This window comes from Schistocerca americana, chromosome 1, assembly GCF_021461395.2.
Source record: "Schistocerca americana isolate TAMUIC-IGC-003095 chromosome 1, iqSchAmer2.1, whole genome shotgun sequence".
Classification (NCBI taxonomy): Eukaryota; Metazoa; Arthropoda; class Insecta; order Orthoptera; family Acrididae; genus Schistocerca; species Schistocerca americana.
Genome location: NC_060119.1, coordinates 1085912364 through 1085927742, shown reverse-complemented (window position 1 = coordinate 1085927742; position 15379 = coordinate 1085912364). Strand labels below are relative to the sequence as shown.

The 15379-nt window shown below is 41.8% G+C and overlaps 1 protein-coding gene across 1 annotated transcript in view; it reads right to left on the bottom strand.

Annotated features, from left to right (window-relative positions):
• Window positions 1–14933, bottom strand: part of LOC124617794 (solute carrier organic anion transporter family member 74D-like) — a 107200-nt gene extending 92267 nt beyond the window's left edge. Inside the window, exon 1 of the mRNA XM_047145294.1 lies at window positions 14530–14933. Coding sequence (XP_047001250.1) covers window positions 14530–14800 — 271 coding nt within the window. The 5' untranslated portion in view covers window positions 14801–14933. The remainder of the gene's footprint in view (window positions 1–14529) is intronic.
• Window positions 14934–15379: the final 446 nt, after the last annotated feature.

Genomic DNA, 15379 nt, shown 5'->3' with positions numbered 1-15379 from the left:
AGACATCAGGAGGAGTCAAACTGGCATTCTACTGATCAGAGCGTGGTATGTTAGATCCCTTAATCAAGTAGTTAGGTCAGAGAATATAAAAAGGGAAATGGAGGGGTTTAAGTTAGATGTAGTAGTGATTAATGAAGTAAGGTGGTAGGATGAACAGGAGTTCTGGTCTGGTGAATACAGGGACAGTACAAAATCAAATATGGGTAATGCAGGAGCAGGTCTAAGAACGAATAAGAAATCAGGAATGTATGCAAGCTACTATCAATGGCATAGTGAATGCATTATACAGCCGAGATAGACACGATGCAACAGCAGTACTACTGTATACGCCAACTAGCTTCGAAAATGATGGAAAGATTAAATTTGTCAGATAGTTAAGTGAGAGGAAAATTTGGACTAGAATTCGATAGCAGGAAAAGGAACAGATGGATAAACAGAAAACGGATGTACACTGAGGAGGAAGGGCGGGGGGGGGGGGGGGGAGGGGGGCAACGAATGAAAGAGGAAGCTACCTAATAGAATTTTGCACAGAGCATAATTTAATCATCGCTGACCTGCTTTAAGAATCATGAAATAAGGCAGTATGTGGGGAAGAGATCTGAGGATATTAGAGGGCTTCAAATTGATTATATAACGGTAAAAACCAGATTCTAAACTGTACGACATTTCCAGGGACAGGTGTGGACTCTGGCCATAATAATTTATTGGTCATGAACTGTCGACCAAAACTGAAGAAACTGGAGCAAAGTAGGAAATTAAGAAGATGGGATCTGTATCGAATGAACCAGAGGTTATTGAGATATTCAAAGGAGCATCAAGCAACGATTGACTGAAACAGGTGAAAGAAGTACAGTAGAAACCGAATGGATAGCTTTGCAAAATCAAATAACGAGGGCAGCAGAGGATCAGATAGGTAAAAAGACAAGGCCTAGTAGAAATAGTTTGTTATTATAGGAGATATTGAGTTTAACTGATGAAAGGAGAAAATTTAAACATGCAACAAATTAAGCAAGTGGGATGGAATACAGACGTCTAGAAAATAAAATTGTAAAATACAAAGAAGGAATGACAAGAATATAAATGCATATATATAGAATCAAATATAACTAGGGTAATGACAGATACCGCCTGTAGGAAAATTAAAGATACCTTTGGAGAAAAGAGAGCAGCTGCCTTAATATCAAGAGATCAAGTGGAAAACCAGTAACAAGCAAAAAAGGTAAAGCTGGAAGGTGGAAGCAATTTATAGAGAAGTTGTGAAAGGAATGTTATAGACAGGGAAGAGGAAGCAGATGAAGATGAGGTGTGAGATACGATAGTGCAAGAAGAATTTGGAAAACCACTGACAGACCTAGGACGAAACAAGATCCTTCGAGTAGACGACATTCCCTCAAAACTACTGACATCCTTGAGAGGGCCATGCAGTACAAAACATAAGGAGCTGGTGTGCAATATGCGTGAGACGGGGAAAATTCCCTTACATTTCAAGAAGAATGGAATCATTTCAATCCTATAGCAATCAGATCCTGACTGGTGTGAATACTAACGAAATATCAGTTTAATAAGTCGTGGTTGCGAAGTACTGAAACGAATTATTTAGAAAAGAATGGAGAATCTGGTAGAAACAGACCTCAGGATTCCGGAGAAATATAAGAACACTCTGGGCAATACTGAAAGTATGAATTGTCTTGGCAGTTAGGTTAAAGAAAAGCAAACCTACGTTTATAGAGTTTGTAAACGTAGAGAAAGTTTTTGACTGTTTTGACTGGAAGGCACTCCTTGAAATTCTGAAGGTAGCAGTGGTAAAATAAAAAGAGCGAAAAATTTTATACAACCTGTACAGAACCCAGATGACATTTGTAAAAGTCTAAGTTCATGAAAGGGAAGCAGTGGTTGAGAAGGGAGTGAGAATGGGGTGTAGCTTTTCCCTGATTTTATTCAGTCTGTGCGTCGAGCAAGCAGTAAAGGAAACCAAGGACGCCGGCAGCTATGACCGAGCGGTTCTAGGCGCTTCAGTCCAGAACCTCGCTGCTGCTACGGTTGCAGGTTCGAATACTGTCTCGGGCATGGATGTGTGTGATGTCCGATGTCCTTAGGTTGGTTGGGTTTAAGTAGTTCTATGTCTAGGGAACTGATGACCTCAGATGTTAAGTCCCATAGTACTTAGAGCTATTTCAACCGTTTTTTGAAACCAAGGAAAAGTGAGGAGTAGGAATGAAAGTTCAGGGAAAAGAAATAAAATCTTTGTCAGAGACAATAAAGGACCTAGAGGAACATTTAAACGGAATGGACAGTGTTCTGAAATGAAGCTACTAGATGAATGTCAACAAAAGCAAAACAAGTGTATTAGTTGAATGAAATCGGGCGCTGCTGAGGGAATTAGATTAAGAAATGAGGTACTAAAAGAAATAGAAGAGTTTTGCTATTTTAGCTATGAAATAACTGATAATGACCGAAGTAGAGGGGATATAAAATGTGAATTTTAACCTTTTGTGTGCTCTGAAATTATTAGTGAGCCAGTAAATTTTGAAATATGATGCACAGAGTAACTTGTAGTAAAAGTGTAATCGAACTGCGAAGAAGTGTGAGACTGAAAGTTTTGAAAAATTAGGAGAAGGAGAAATTAACCCCTTTTGGAGTGACGATCTTCAAGCAACATAAAAAAATAGTTTCATTTTATTGCTCTTACGTGAATTTCATCTCAGTGATCATCAACAAGTAGACACAGAACAGTGCGCCTACGCGGACTTTACGCCCAGCTATAGAATCTGTGAGGCTTACTCATTAACAGTTTCAGATTAGAGGCACGTGGGACACAGGAAAATGGACAGATGAATTTTATGGTGTAATAAATCTAACATTCTCATCGCAGATATTAACTGAAATTTATGAAGATAACAGTTTAATGAGATCTATTTCGTTGTTATGCAGCATAAGTGTTAAGTAGTATTGTCGTCGATCGAATTTTAACGACACGATGTGTCACTTTTGTATTGTAGGTGACGACGACGATTTATCAGAAATTTTAAAGAGAGCAGCTTCTCAACTAAGCATACTAAACGAACCTCCTGTATATAAGCAGAAATATGAATCCCTTTTCCATGAAGGGAGACATAAAAAAACTACGAAGAAATTTTCATGTGAGGTGTGGTCCCAGCGATTAATACGGTCATTAATATCAACGAATGAAGACATTTGAAGAAAGAGAACAACATTTTACCACATCAGAATACAACGCCCGGGCTCTCTGGGTTATTGAAGACAGTTATATCAAATGAAAGAGAACGTATTCAGTGGAGGACGTCATCGCTGCCAGCATCGGGGCGGGACACCTCAGCTTGTCACCAAGGTGCCAGAACTCCAAAGTAAAACAACCGGAGATAATCAAATAACGCTACCTCTTCGTGACGACTAACGTCTACAAGACGTCGCTAAAAGAGAAGAGTACTGTAGAATATTGACTGACTGGCCGATGTGGGAAGGCCGAGTCCGCCGAAAAGTCGGTAGAGGGCGAGAAACCTCTCGCTTCCTCAGTAATCGTAAATTTGTCCAGGTGCTGTTTAGTTGCCCACGTACGGCGTCGACAGGGCAGCATCTACGAGTACGTCGGTGCGGGAAGCCGACGACTTCGAGGCATCGCCAGCAGTCGTGGGCAGCGGACGCCTACGAGGCAACACCTACGGTCTTCGGCATCCGACAGAGAGCAGCCGTCGGCAGTCCACCTGACTGCGGCGAGTCGGAGGCAGCAGGGTGGCGGTCATTGGCATCGTGAAACCAACTCACCGCAATAGCAAAATATAACGGTGAGTCGTTTTCAAACCGGCAGCGACTTTTATTACTGAAGTGCAAAAAGCTGTTTCTTGTAATCTTGACTGTTATGGGTATTAGTAATTGGCGTTGATAGACAAGAATGATATTTGATTAATTTGTTATTAGCGCATGGTGCAGTATATTTACTAAAAACGGAATCTGATAGAATTCAGATGTTCAAAGAAGAGATCAACTTGAAAAGGATCGAAAAGAAATGCGAAAAGAAAATAAGACATTTGAAAAGCGAACTCTCTCAGCAAATGTCCAATAATAATAGAGATTTAAAAGGCAAATCTCTGAGCTAATATCTTGTCAGATATCTGAACAAATATCTGATAATTGTCAGGCTCTTTTCAAGCAATTCTCTAATCAGATCTCAGAGCATATACCTGATAAGCTCTCTGAGATAACATTTAATAGTAATAATGCTGTTATTGAGAAAGTAACTTCTAAGAGCTCATAGACAACATCTAATGGTAATTTACTTTTGAAGTTAGAGATTCCTGAGAAGACATGCGAGGTTAGAGCTCAATTCCATTTTCACATTAATGAATCTCGAGCTGACAAAGCGCAGCTGCGTAATGACGTAAAGTAATCAGCGTAGTATCTTCCCAGTTTAAGATTAAACCTGATCAATGATCTCGGAAAATATAAAGACAATCTACGTATTGGCATAAATGCAAATATAACTAGATGAGAATCCATGAAATACATTAACAGAGTAAAACTCACTTTTGGTAAGAAGCGAGAAAAAGGCTTGTCTAATTGAAGGAAAGAATTCCGGGTAGAAAGTAGTAGCCATTGATTTTGTAGTCTTTTAAGATTCAAACAGGAGGCTGTAGCACACTTGATAATTTACATAAGCGTGTTTAAGTACATTCGGAGTGTCTCACGGAATTGGACAAAGAGAAGGAAGAGCGTGAAGTGTAGAGACAGCCGGTTAGATCCTGAATGTAATCTCAGAGAGTTCATACTCTGAGTGAACATGTAGGTGACGATTACAGGATTCAGAGACATTTGGTGAATTTCTTCTTCCTTCCGTCTTATTTTCTGATGTTTTTACAATTGTTCTAACATCTTGTCCCTTCTTCATGTCAGTGTTTTGCATATGTTCCTTTCCTCGCCGATTCTGTAGAGAACCTCAAGTTTCTTATCACTCCATCATATTTTCAACATTCGTCTGAAGCATCACATCCCAAATGCTTCGATTCTCTTCTCTCTCTCTCTCTGTGTGTGTGTGTGTGTGTGTGTGTGTGTGTGTGTGTGTGAATTCCTAAGGCACCAAACTGCTGAGGTCATCGGACCCTAGACTTAAACTAACTTATGCCCGAGGGAGGGCTCGAACCTCCGGCGGGAAGGGCCGCGCAATCCATGACATGGCACCTCTAACCGCGCGGTCAATCCGCACGGCTCGATTCTCTCCTATTCCGGTATTGCCACTGTCCGTGATTCACTACCATCCAATGCTGTGCTCTCAACGTACATTCTATTTATTCCTCAAATTATCATCTGTATTTGATACTAGCAGAATTCTCTTGGCCAGGAATGGCCTTTTCGGCAGTGCTAGTCTGCTTTTTACATCTTCCTTGCCCCGTCTGTTACGGGTGATTTTGCTGTCTAGGTAGCATAATTCCTTAACTTCATCCCCTTCGTTATCCCCAATTGTGATGTTAAGTTTCTCACTGTTCTCATTTCTGCTACTTCGCATTACTTTCATCTTCTTCGATTTATTCTCAATCTGTATTCTGTACTCATTGGACTGTTGACGTCATTCAAAAGAATCTGTAATTCTTCACCACTTTCACAGAGGATAGCAATGTCATCAACTAATCTTATCATTGTTATCCTTTAATCTCTAATTTTAGTCCCACTCTTGAACCTTTCTTTTATTTCCGTATAGCTTCTTCAATGTATACACTGAACAATAAGAGCGAAATACTACAGTTCTGTTTTACACCCTTTTTAATCGGCGACCTTCGTTCTTGGTCTCCCACTCTTCTCTCTTGTTTCTTGTACATATTGTACGTTACCCGTCTTTCCCTATAGCTTACCACCAGTTTTCTCAGAATTTAGAACATATTGCATAATATTACACTGTCGAACGCTTTTCCAAGTCGACAAATGTTATGAATGTCTTGATTTTTCTTCAGTCAACCGCAACGTCAGAACTGCCTCTCTGGTGCACCGTTCCTAACACCAAACTGATGGTCGTCTAATAGTTCCTCAATTTTTTCCACTCTTCTGTATATGTTGTTTCTCCATATTCCACCAATATCCTCTGACTATCCTATATCTACTATCTGCAGTTTCTTCGACTATCCATTTTTTTATAGGTGAACTAAGGGCGAGGAAAACATCACTATATAAGAAATAAAGCCCTCGTAAAATTACTGGCATACTGAATTGTAACCAAACAATATTATTGAGGAATAGATCACTACATAAGACATATTGCCCAAATATAAGTACGTTTATACTCAATTACGACAAAATAATACATACATCCAAAAAAGTTTTGCATCACCCAGGTTCCCAGAACTCCTGAAGTTAGACGTTGACTGTGGAAATTACATCACAGACACAGTCCCTTTGACTGTTCAGAGAAGTCACTAAACCCGTCCAAGCTTGCATGAGCAGCAGCTATTACACGGAGGTGGTGGGGGGGGGGGGGGGGGGGGTCCGACAGCCGAACAGTTCCAGTCATTCAACCAGGAAGGATGTACACGGCTCATGTTGTCTGTAGTTCAACTATGCCTAGATGGCCAATACCGCTGTTTGATTGTGTCCGCATTGTTATTTTGTGCCAGGAAGTGCTCTCAACAAGGGAAGTGTCCAGGCGTGTCGGAGTGAACCAAAGCGATGTTGTTCGGACACGGAGGATATATAGAGAGACAGGAAGTCGATGACATGCCTCGCTTAGGCCGCCCAAGGGTTACTACTGCAATGGACGACCGCTACCTACGGATTATTGCTTAGAGCAGCCCTGACAGCAACGCCACCATGTTGAATAATGTTTTTCCTGCAGCCACAGGACGTCGTGTTACGACTCAAACTGTGCGGAGTAGGCTGCATGATGCGCAACTTAACTCCCGACGTCCATGACGAGGTCCATCTTTGCAACCACGACACCATGCAGCACGGTACAGATGGGCCCAACAACATGCCGAATGGACCGCTCAGGATTGGGATCACGTTCTCTTTACCGATGAGTGCCGCAAATGCCTTCAACCAGACAATCGTTGGAGACGTGTTTGGAGGCAACCCGGTCGGGCTGAACGCCTTAAACACAATCTCCAGCGAGTGCAGCAAGGTGGAGATTCCCTGCTGTTTTGGAGTGACATTATGTGGGGACGATGTATGCCGCTGGTGGTCATGGAAGGCGCCGTAACGGTAGTAAGATACGCGAATGCCATCCTCCGACCGATAGTGCAACCATATCGGCAGCATACTGACAAGGCATTCGTCTTCATGGACGACAATTCACGCCCCCATCGTACACATCTTCTGAATGACTTCCTTCAGGATAACGACATCGCTCGACTAGAGTGGGCAGCTTGTTCTTCAGACATGAACGCTATCGAACATGCCTGGGGCAGACTGAAAAGGGCTGTTTATGGACGACGTGACCCACCAGCCACTCTGAGGGACTATGCGGAATCGCAGTTGAGGTGTGGGACAATCTGGACCAACAGTGCCTTAATGAACTTGAGGATATTATAAGCCACGACAAATACAGGCATGCATCAGTGCAAGAGGACGTGCTACTGGGTATCAGAGGAACTGTTTGTGTACAGCAACCTGGACCACCACCTCTGCAGGTCCCACTGTATGGTTTGTGTGTGTCTGTGAAATCTTATGGGACTTAACTGCAAAGGTCATCAGTCCCTAAGCCTACACACTGCTTAACCTAAATTATCCTAAGGACAAACACACACACCCATGCCCGAGGGAGGACTCTAACCTCCGCCGAGACCAGCCGCACAGTCCATGACTGCAGCGCCCTAGACCGCTCGGCTAACCCCGCGCGGCCCACTGTATGGTGGTACAACATGCAATGTGTCGTTTTCATCAGCAATAAAAAGGGCAGAAATGATGTTTATGTTGATCTCTATTTCAATTTTTCGTACAGGTTCCGAAACTCTCGGAAGCGAGGTGTTGCAAAACTTTTTTTGATATGTGTATTACCAAGATGGGAGTTAAATAAAAAAGTAATGCTCCCTAACGAGGTAGCTATAGATGCTTTGTTCCACGTAAGGGATGAAGTTATGTTACAGACTCATGCTAGAAATTCAATGCTCCATAAAGAAGTAGGACAGTTTTCTCATTTATTTCAAGGAGCTTGGGAGGTGGTAAGCATTCCACATCTAAAGGCCTTACTTTTATATGGTCCTATGAGTCAGTCTATTAAAAGACCATGCTGTACATCACACGTGCAGAAGTATTTTGAGGCAGAATTTAGAATATACCTAGTTACGAAACAATGTAACGAAAATAAAGAAAACCAACAGCGTAGTAAAGGCAATTCCTTTTGTAATTCTGTAGGTTCTTTATTGACCAGTAGTCAATATAGGAAGCATTTAATTTTTTTAAAAGTATTGTTGGAGTAAAAAGAGAAATTAGTGTCCAACACCATCAGTGGGGGATGGAAGTATGTAGTGGAAGTAATGCAAAGTACACGAAGTCTACATTAGAATAATTAAGCCTTACACAGTGGAGTGCAAGCTAGTAACGACCCTGAATTTACCTTTTTCTGCCAGTCTGTACAGAAACCGGTTTTAAGCCTTTTACACAAATGTTCTTATTGCTAGAATCCTTCTTCTTTCTATCATTGTACACAACTACACGGCGAAGTAGTTTTGGAGAATGCCATAACGTTCTGTCGCAAAGGCAGGAAAGTGAGAAATAAGAATGACTGAATTATAAGTATTGTTGCCAGGCTTGATTAATGATCATAATTAGTCACCCTGTAAGGAAGTGAAAAGAAAATTATGCCTATGGTTAATAATAATCGAGGTGAAATTTAGGTAAAATAAGAATAATTCGAATATGCATATTAAAGTGTGCAAGAAAGAGGGGAGAATGTTAGTTTGAAGTTGCCAAGTGCTCGTATTCTCAAATACTGGACTGGGAAATTTGCGTGCCGAGTGTTACTCTGCCTCAAGAAACAAACACGATTTCTAACTTTAATACTTGACTTACTGCGTTAAATTTTTAACGTAACATTATTGCTCTTAATGAGTAGATTATGATAGCATTTAAAATGTCTGGATTTGGTCACTCGTGTCAGAAAATTTGAAAAAAAAAAATTGTTGCTCCTGAAAGCTGCTAGAGAGGCAATCTGCAGCTGTGATTTAGTGACCGCGTGACCGTTTTAGCCGTTTAGTAACATAGGTACTTCAAATGCTCTGATAATTTGTTGGTAGCGTTCACGTTGATCCCGTGTGACTGGAAATACTTTCTTCTTTATTTCCACTAGTATGAAGTGAAAGTTTCATTCTGGAAGTAACCCGTAGATTATTTTCGTCATATTCGTGCTGCCTGGAGTTCCACTGGTCAGGAGACCCTCAGAGTAGTTTAGAAGAAGAGGAGGCATAGAGGAAAGTCGGGTAGTACAGGATTCGTAGACTTTATAAATACTGTTTTGGAACATTCTTGCCGCTAAGCAATACTATCACACGTTACTTCACATAATTATAAAACTTGATGTCATAAGAATATAACTGATCTTTTAATATCTTTTTCCGCCCATTGAGTTTGGAGCGCTTAAGGTTTTGGAGAAAGCGTTTAAGGTTTTGGAGGACTGTATAGCACATGAAAACTGTAATGTTTAAATTACCATTTCGTTGCAAAAAAAGTTTTAATTCGATTGCATCCTACGATAGCATCGAGGAAACCGAAAGCCTTCTGTTTGGCCAACAAGTGCCAGGCACTTAAACGTGATTTGCACAGTATCAATGTAGATGTAGATACGCAGGAAGGTGGACTGCAGCGGATCACCGCAGGGTGTCGTCAGTGAGAGGGTGTTATGCGCTATAAACTTGTCCATCAGCTGACCCAGTCTGTCAAAGAACCTGTCAACTTGTTCCTTAATGAAACCTGCTGCTCGCTGCAAACTGGAGGGTTCAGCTGTTAATCAGCCTTAATTCTTACTGTCTTTTAAAAAGCGCATAGCAATAGTCTTACACCATTTCCATTTCGTATAACCGAAGTTTCACGGGTTCCTGTTGGTATTCATTTGGGTGACTTCACACTTTTCATTATTTCGATTCAATTGCTATTTTACGCACCAGACAGATATCTTAACAGCATAGTTTTGCAATTTGTTTTATCATTTCATGACTTTGTAAGACGTTAAATGATAGCATCATTTGCTAAAAATTTAAGAGTGCTTCTCAGATTTTCTGCTAAATCGTTTATGTAGATAAGGAACAATACACGGCGTATAATACTTCTTTGGGAACGCCAGAAATTACTTTAGTTTTATTCCATGACTTTCCGTCAGTTACTACGAACCGTACTTTTTTAACAGGAAATCACGTATGTAGTCTCACATCTGAGACGACAGTCCATAGGCACGCAATTTTATTAGAAGTCGGATGTGAGGTACTGTGTCAAAAGCCTTCTTGAAATTAAAAATATGGAATCAATTTAACATCCTCTGTCATTAGCACTCATTACTTCGTGAGAATAAAGAGCTACTTGTGTTTCACAAGTACGATAGTTTCTGAATCCAGGTAGGAAGTTAGTCGAAAATTGCTTTCTTCGACATAATTCACAATATTCGAATACAGTATATGATCGAAAATCCTACTGATAATCGACGTTAGTGATGTGGGTCTCTAATTCAGCAGATTACTCCTATTTTCTTTCTTGACTTGTGCAACTTTCCAGTCTTTAGGTATGGGTCTTTCAACGAGCGAATCACCAAAACTGGCAAAGTTTTACAGAAGTTCGAAATATAGCGCGTACTTCAATGAGAGATGCTTTTAATAATATCCACAACGAAACTCTGTTTCGAAATCTGGCAGAAAACCCAAAGAGATTCTGCTCATACATAAAGCACACCAGTGGCAAGACGCAATCAATACCTTCACTGCGCGATAACAACGGTGAAGTCACTGATGACAGTGCCACTAAAACAGAGTTATCAAACACGGCTTTCCGAAACTCCTTCACCAAAGAAGACAAAGTAAATATTCTTGAATTCCAGTCAAGAACAACTGACAAGATGAGAAACATAGAAGTAGATATCCTCGGTGTAGCAAAACAGCTTAAATCACTTAATAAAGGTAAGGCCTCCGGTCCAGATTGTATACGAGTCAGGTACAATAGCTCCATATTTAGCACTTACCTACAACCGCTCCCTCACAGAAAGATCCGTACCGAAAAATGGAGGTGGGAGTAATCCGCTGAATTACAGGCCTATATCACTGACGTCGAGTTGCAGTACGGTTTTGGAATATATACTGTATTCGAACATTATGAAGAACCTCGAAGAAAACGATTTATTGACACATAGTCGCCACGGATTCAGAAAATATCGTTCTTTCGAAACACAACTAGCTCTTTATACTCACGAAGTAATGAGTGCTATCGACCAGGGATGTAAAATTGATTCCACATTTTTGATTTCCAGAAGGCTTTCGATATAGTTCCTCACAAGCGTCTTGCAACCAAATTGCTTGCCTACGGAATATCGCCCCAGTTGTGCGACTGGATTCGTGATTTCCTATCAGAAAGGTCACAGTTCGTAGTAATAGACTGAAAATCATCAAGTAAAACAGAAGTAATATCCGGCGTTCCCCAAGGAAGTGTGTTATAGGTCCTCTATTGTTCCTGATCTATATTAACGACATGGGAGACAATCTGAGTAGCCGTCTTAGATTGTTTGCAGATGATGCTGTCATTTACCGCCTTGTAAAGGCATCAGATGACCAAAACGAATTGCAAAATGATATGGATAAGATATCTATCTGGTGCGAAAAGTGGAAATTGACCCTGAATAAAGAAAAAAAAATGGTTCAAATGGCTCTGAGCACTATGGGACTTAACATTTTAGGTCATCAGTCCCCTAGAACTTAGAACTACTTAAACCTAACTAACCTAAGGACATCACACACATCCATGCCCGAGGCAGGATTCGAACTTGCGACCGTAGCAGTCCCACAGTTCCAGACTGTAGCGACTAGAACCGCACGGCCACCGCGGCCGGCGAAATAAAGAAAAGTGTGAGGTTATTCTCATGAGTACTAAAAGAAATCCGCTAAATTTCGCTTACACGATACGTCACACAAATCTGAAAGCTGTAAATTCAACTAAATACTTAGGGAATACAATTACAAATCACCTAAATTGGAACGATCACATAGATAATGTTGTGGGTAGAGCAAACCAAAGACTGCGATTCATTTGCAGAACACTGAGAAGGTTCAACAGGTCTACTAAAGAGACTGCTTATATCACGTTTGGTCGCCTATTCTAGGGTATTGCTGTGCGATGTGGGAGCCGCATCAGGTGGGACTGGCGGATAACATCGAAAAAGTACAAAGAAGGGCAGCTCGTTTTGTATTATCACGAAATAGGGAAGATAGTGTCACAGTCATGATACAGGGATTGGAGTGGCAATCATTAAAACAAAGGCGTTTTTCGTTGCGAGGGGATCTTCTCATGAAATTTCAATCACCAGTTTTCTCCCTGGATTGCGAAAACATTCAGTTGGCACCCACCTACATAGGGAGAATTGATCAACATGATAAAATAAGAGAAATCAGGGCTCGCACAGAAAAATTTAAGTGCTCGTTTTGCCGCGCGCCGTTCTAGTGTGGAACTGTTGAGAGACAGCTTGAAGGTGGTTTATTGAACCCTCTGCCAGGCACTTTATTGTGAATAGCAGAGTAATCACGTAGACGGAGATGTAGATGTATATCAGTTGTATATGACTGACAAATATGGAACTATTGTATCAGCACACCTTGAGGGGTACCTGACTGATATACAAGCAGGACCGAAGACCTTGCCTTTATTAAGTGATTTAAGCTGCTTTGCTACACCGAGAACATCTACTTCTAAATTATTAATTTTGGCAGTTATTCTTGTTTCGAATTCTGGAATATTTACTTCGTCTCCTTTGGTGAAGGAATTTCAGAAAACCGTAATTATTATCATTACTTTAGTGTCACTGTTGTCAGTAACATTACCATTGTTATCGCACAGTGAAGATATTGATTGTGCCTTTCCGCCGGTGTACTTTAAATGCGACCAGAAACTCTTTGGATTTTCTACCAGATTTCGAGCGTCGTAAGTAACTGATAACGCATTCGAACATAAGAAACTGAAAGCACTCATATGGATGCCTCTGTACTTGAAGGAGAGATCTACGAAGCGTGTTTTTTTAAGTAAGTACCGTTTTGAAATTAAAAAAAGACGTTCTAAGACATCTCAATAATTTTATGTTTACATGAAAGCCTGGAACCTTAATCTACTTTTCTACATAATTTCCGTCAATATTGGGGCACTTGTCATAACGTTGTACCAGTTTTGCAATACCCTCCTATAGAAGTCTGCCGACTGAGTTGTTAACCACTGCATCACCACTTTTTTGACTTCGTCATCGTCTTGAAGACACTGACCGCCCAGGTATTTCTTAAATGCATGAAAAGATGGGTAGTCACTGGGCGCAAGATCGGGGCTGTACGGAGGATGATCTAGAGCGCCCCATCGAAAAGATGTGATGAGATCTTTGGTCTGATTCGCCACATGTGGACGGGTATTGTCTTGCAGCAAAACGATGCCCTTGCTCAACTTCCATGGTCTGTTGCTTTGAGTCTGGTGTGAAGTAGGCCACCCATGTTTCATCACCCGTAACAATTTGGCTTAAGAAATCATCACCGTCGGTGTGGTACCGCTCAAGGAAAGCCAATGCACTGTCTAAACGTTTGGTTTAGTGCACATCCGTCAACATTTTCGGTACCCAACGTGCGCACAATTTTCGGTAATTCAAGTGCTCGGTCACAGTGCCATACAAGATGGTTTAAATGGCTCTGAGCACTATGGGACTTTAACTTCTGAGGTCATCAGTCCCCTAGAACTTAGAACTACTTAAACTTAACTATCCTAAGGACATCACACACATCCATGCCCGAGGAAGGATTCGAACCTGCGACCGTAGCAGTCGCGTGGTTCCATACTGTAGCTCCTAGAACCGTTCGGCTACACCGGCCGGCACAATGCCATACAAAACACTACGAGAAACATTAGGAAAGTCATCCTGCAAAGAGGAAATCGTAAAGCGTCTGTTTTCTCTCATCTTATTGTTCACTTCCTACACCAAACTTTCGTTGCACATTGCGCGGCCGTCTTTAAATGCTCTCACCCACTTTCTTACCATTCCATCCCTCATAATGTTTTCTCCGTAAACTGCACAGATCTCACGATGAATATCGATCGCTTTTAGGCCTTTAGCACTAAGAAATCTTATAACAGCCCGTACTTCACAGTCGGCGGGACTCACGATTGTCGGAGGCAACTTAAACACTCAGTACACAACGTAAGCAAGGAAGAATCAGACTGTGATGGCGTCAGTGAGTAGATTAAGGTACAGGCTTTCATGTAAAAATAAAATTATTGAGATAGCTTAGCACGTCTTTTTTTTAATTTCAAAACGGTACTTATTTAAAAAACACGTCTCGTATTACAACACAACGGTCCTCGTCTACTTACCTATGTTGCGACTGGGTATCTTGAACCGCTTCTCCAGGGTGGTGATGGTGCCGTTGTAGTAGGCGAATGTGGCAGACAGAATGCACCCCACGATGCCGTTGAGGAAGACGAAGGCCTTCTTGTTGGCGAACTTCTGCAGGAAGGCAGACCGCAGTGGGCCGTAGCCGCACGTTGTGTCGTCGGTGAGCGGGTGGTCACGGTACAGCTGCTCCTCCTCCTCGGCCGTCATTTCGCCCGGCCGTTTCTTGGTGGCTCCATTCGGCTCTGCCATTTTCCTGACAGGGAAAACTGTAACCTGTGGGAGAGGCCTCTAGCGGGATGCTGCTGCTTGTGCCACAAAGAAATGGGTGTTCACAGGCAGCGGAGGTCCATGGTCTCTCTGAGGATCGGTGTAGGCGTGGTTCCCAAACAGAGCCGCAGAGAGCCCGAGGTACTTTGACACCGTTCTTATACCGTGTTGTCGGTTGTCGACGCACGGTAGGAGATAACGGGGCGCTGATCTCCGCTGCGTGTGGTGCCAACAAATCCTGCGAGATAATGCATCTTCCCGTGAAAGGCGGTGATGTCACAGGAGCTAACACAGTAGTAACCTTGAAGATTATTCCAAATGACGAAATAGGGCACAAAAGTGGAAATCTTATATGTGGAATGATTCATCGACCCATCCAAACCATTCTGTATAGCTTTTGGAAACTAGTAATTGAAAGAGGAAGCGTATTCGATAATCAAGATGGGATTCTCAACTTATTTCCAAGCAGCAGGACAAAGCTGTCGCCAGCCGCTGTGGCAGAGCGGTTCTAGGTGCTTCAGTCCGGAACCGCGCTGCTGCTGCGGCCGCAGGTTCGAATCC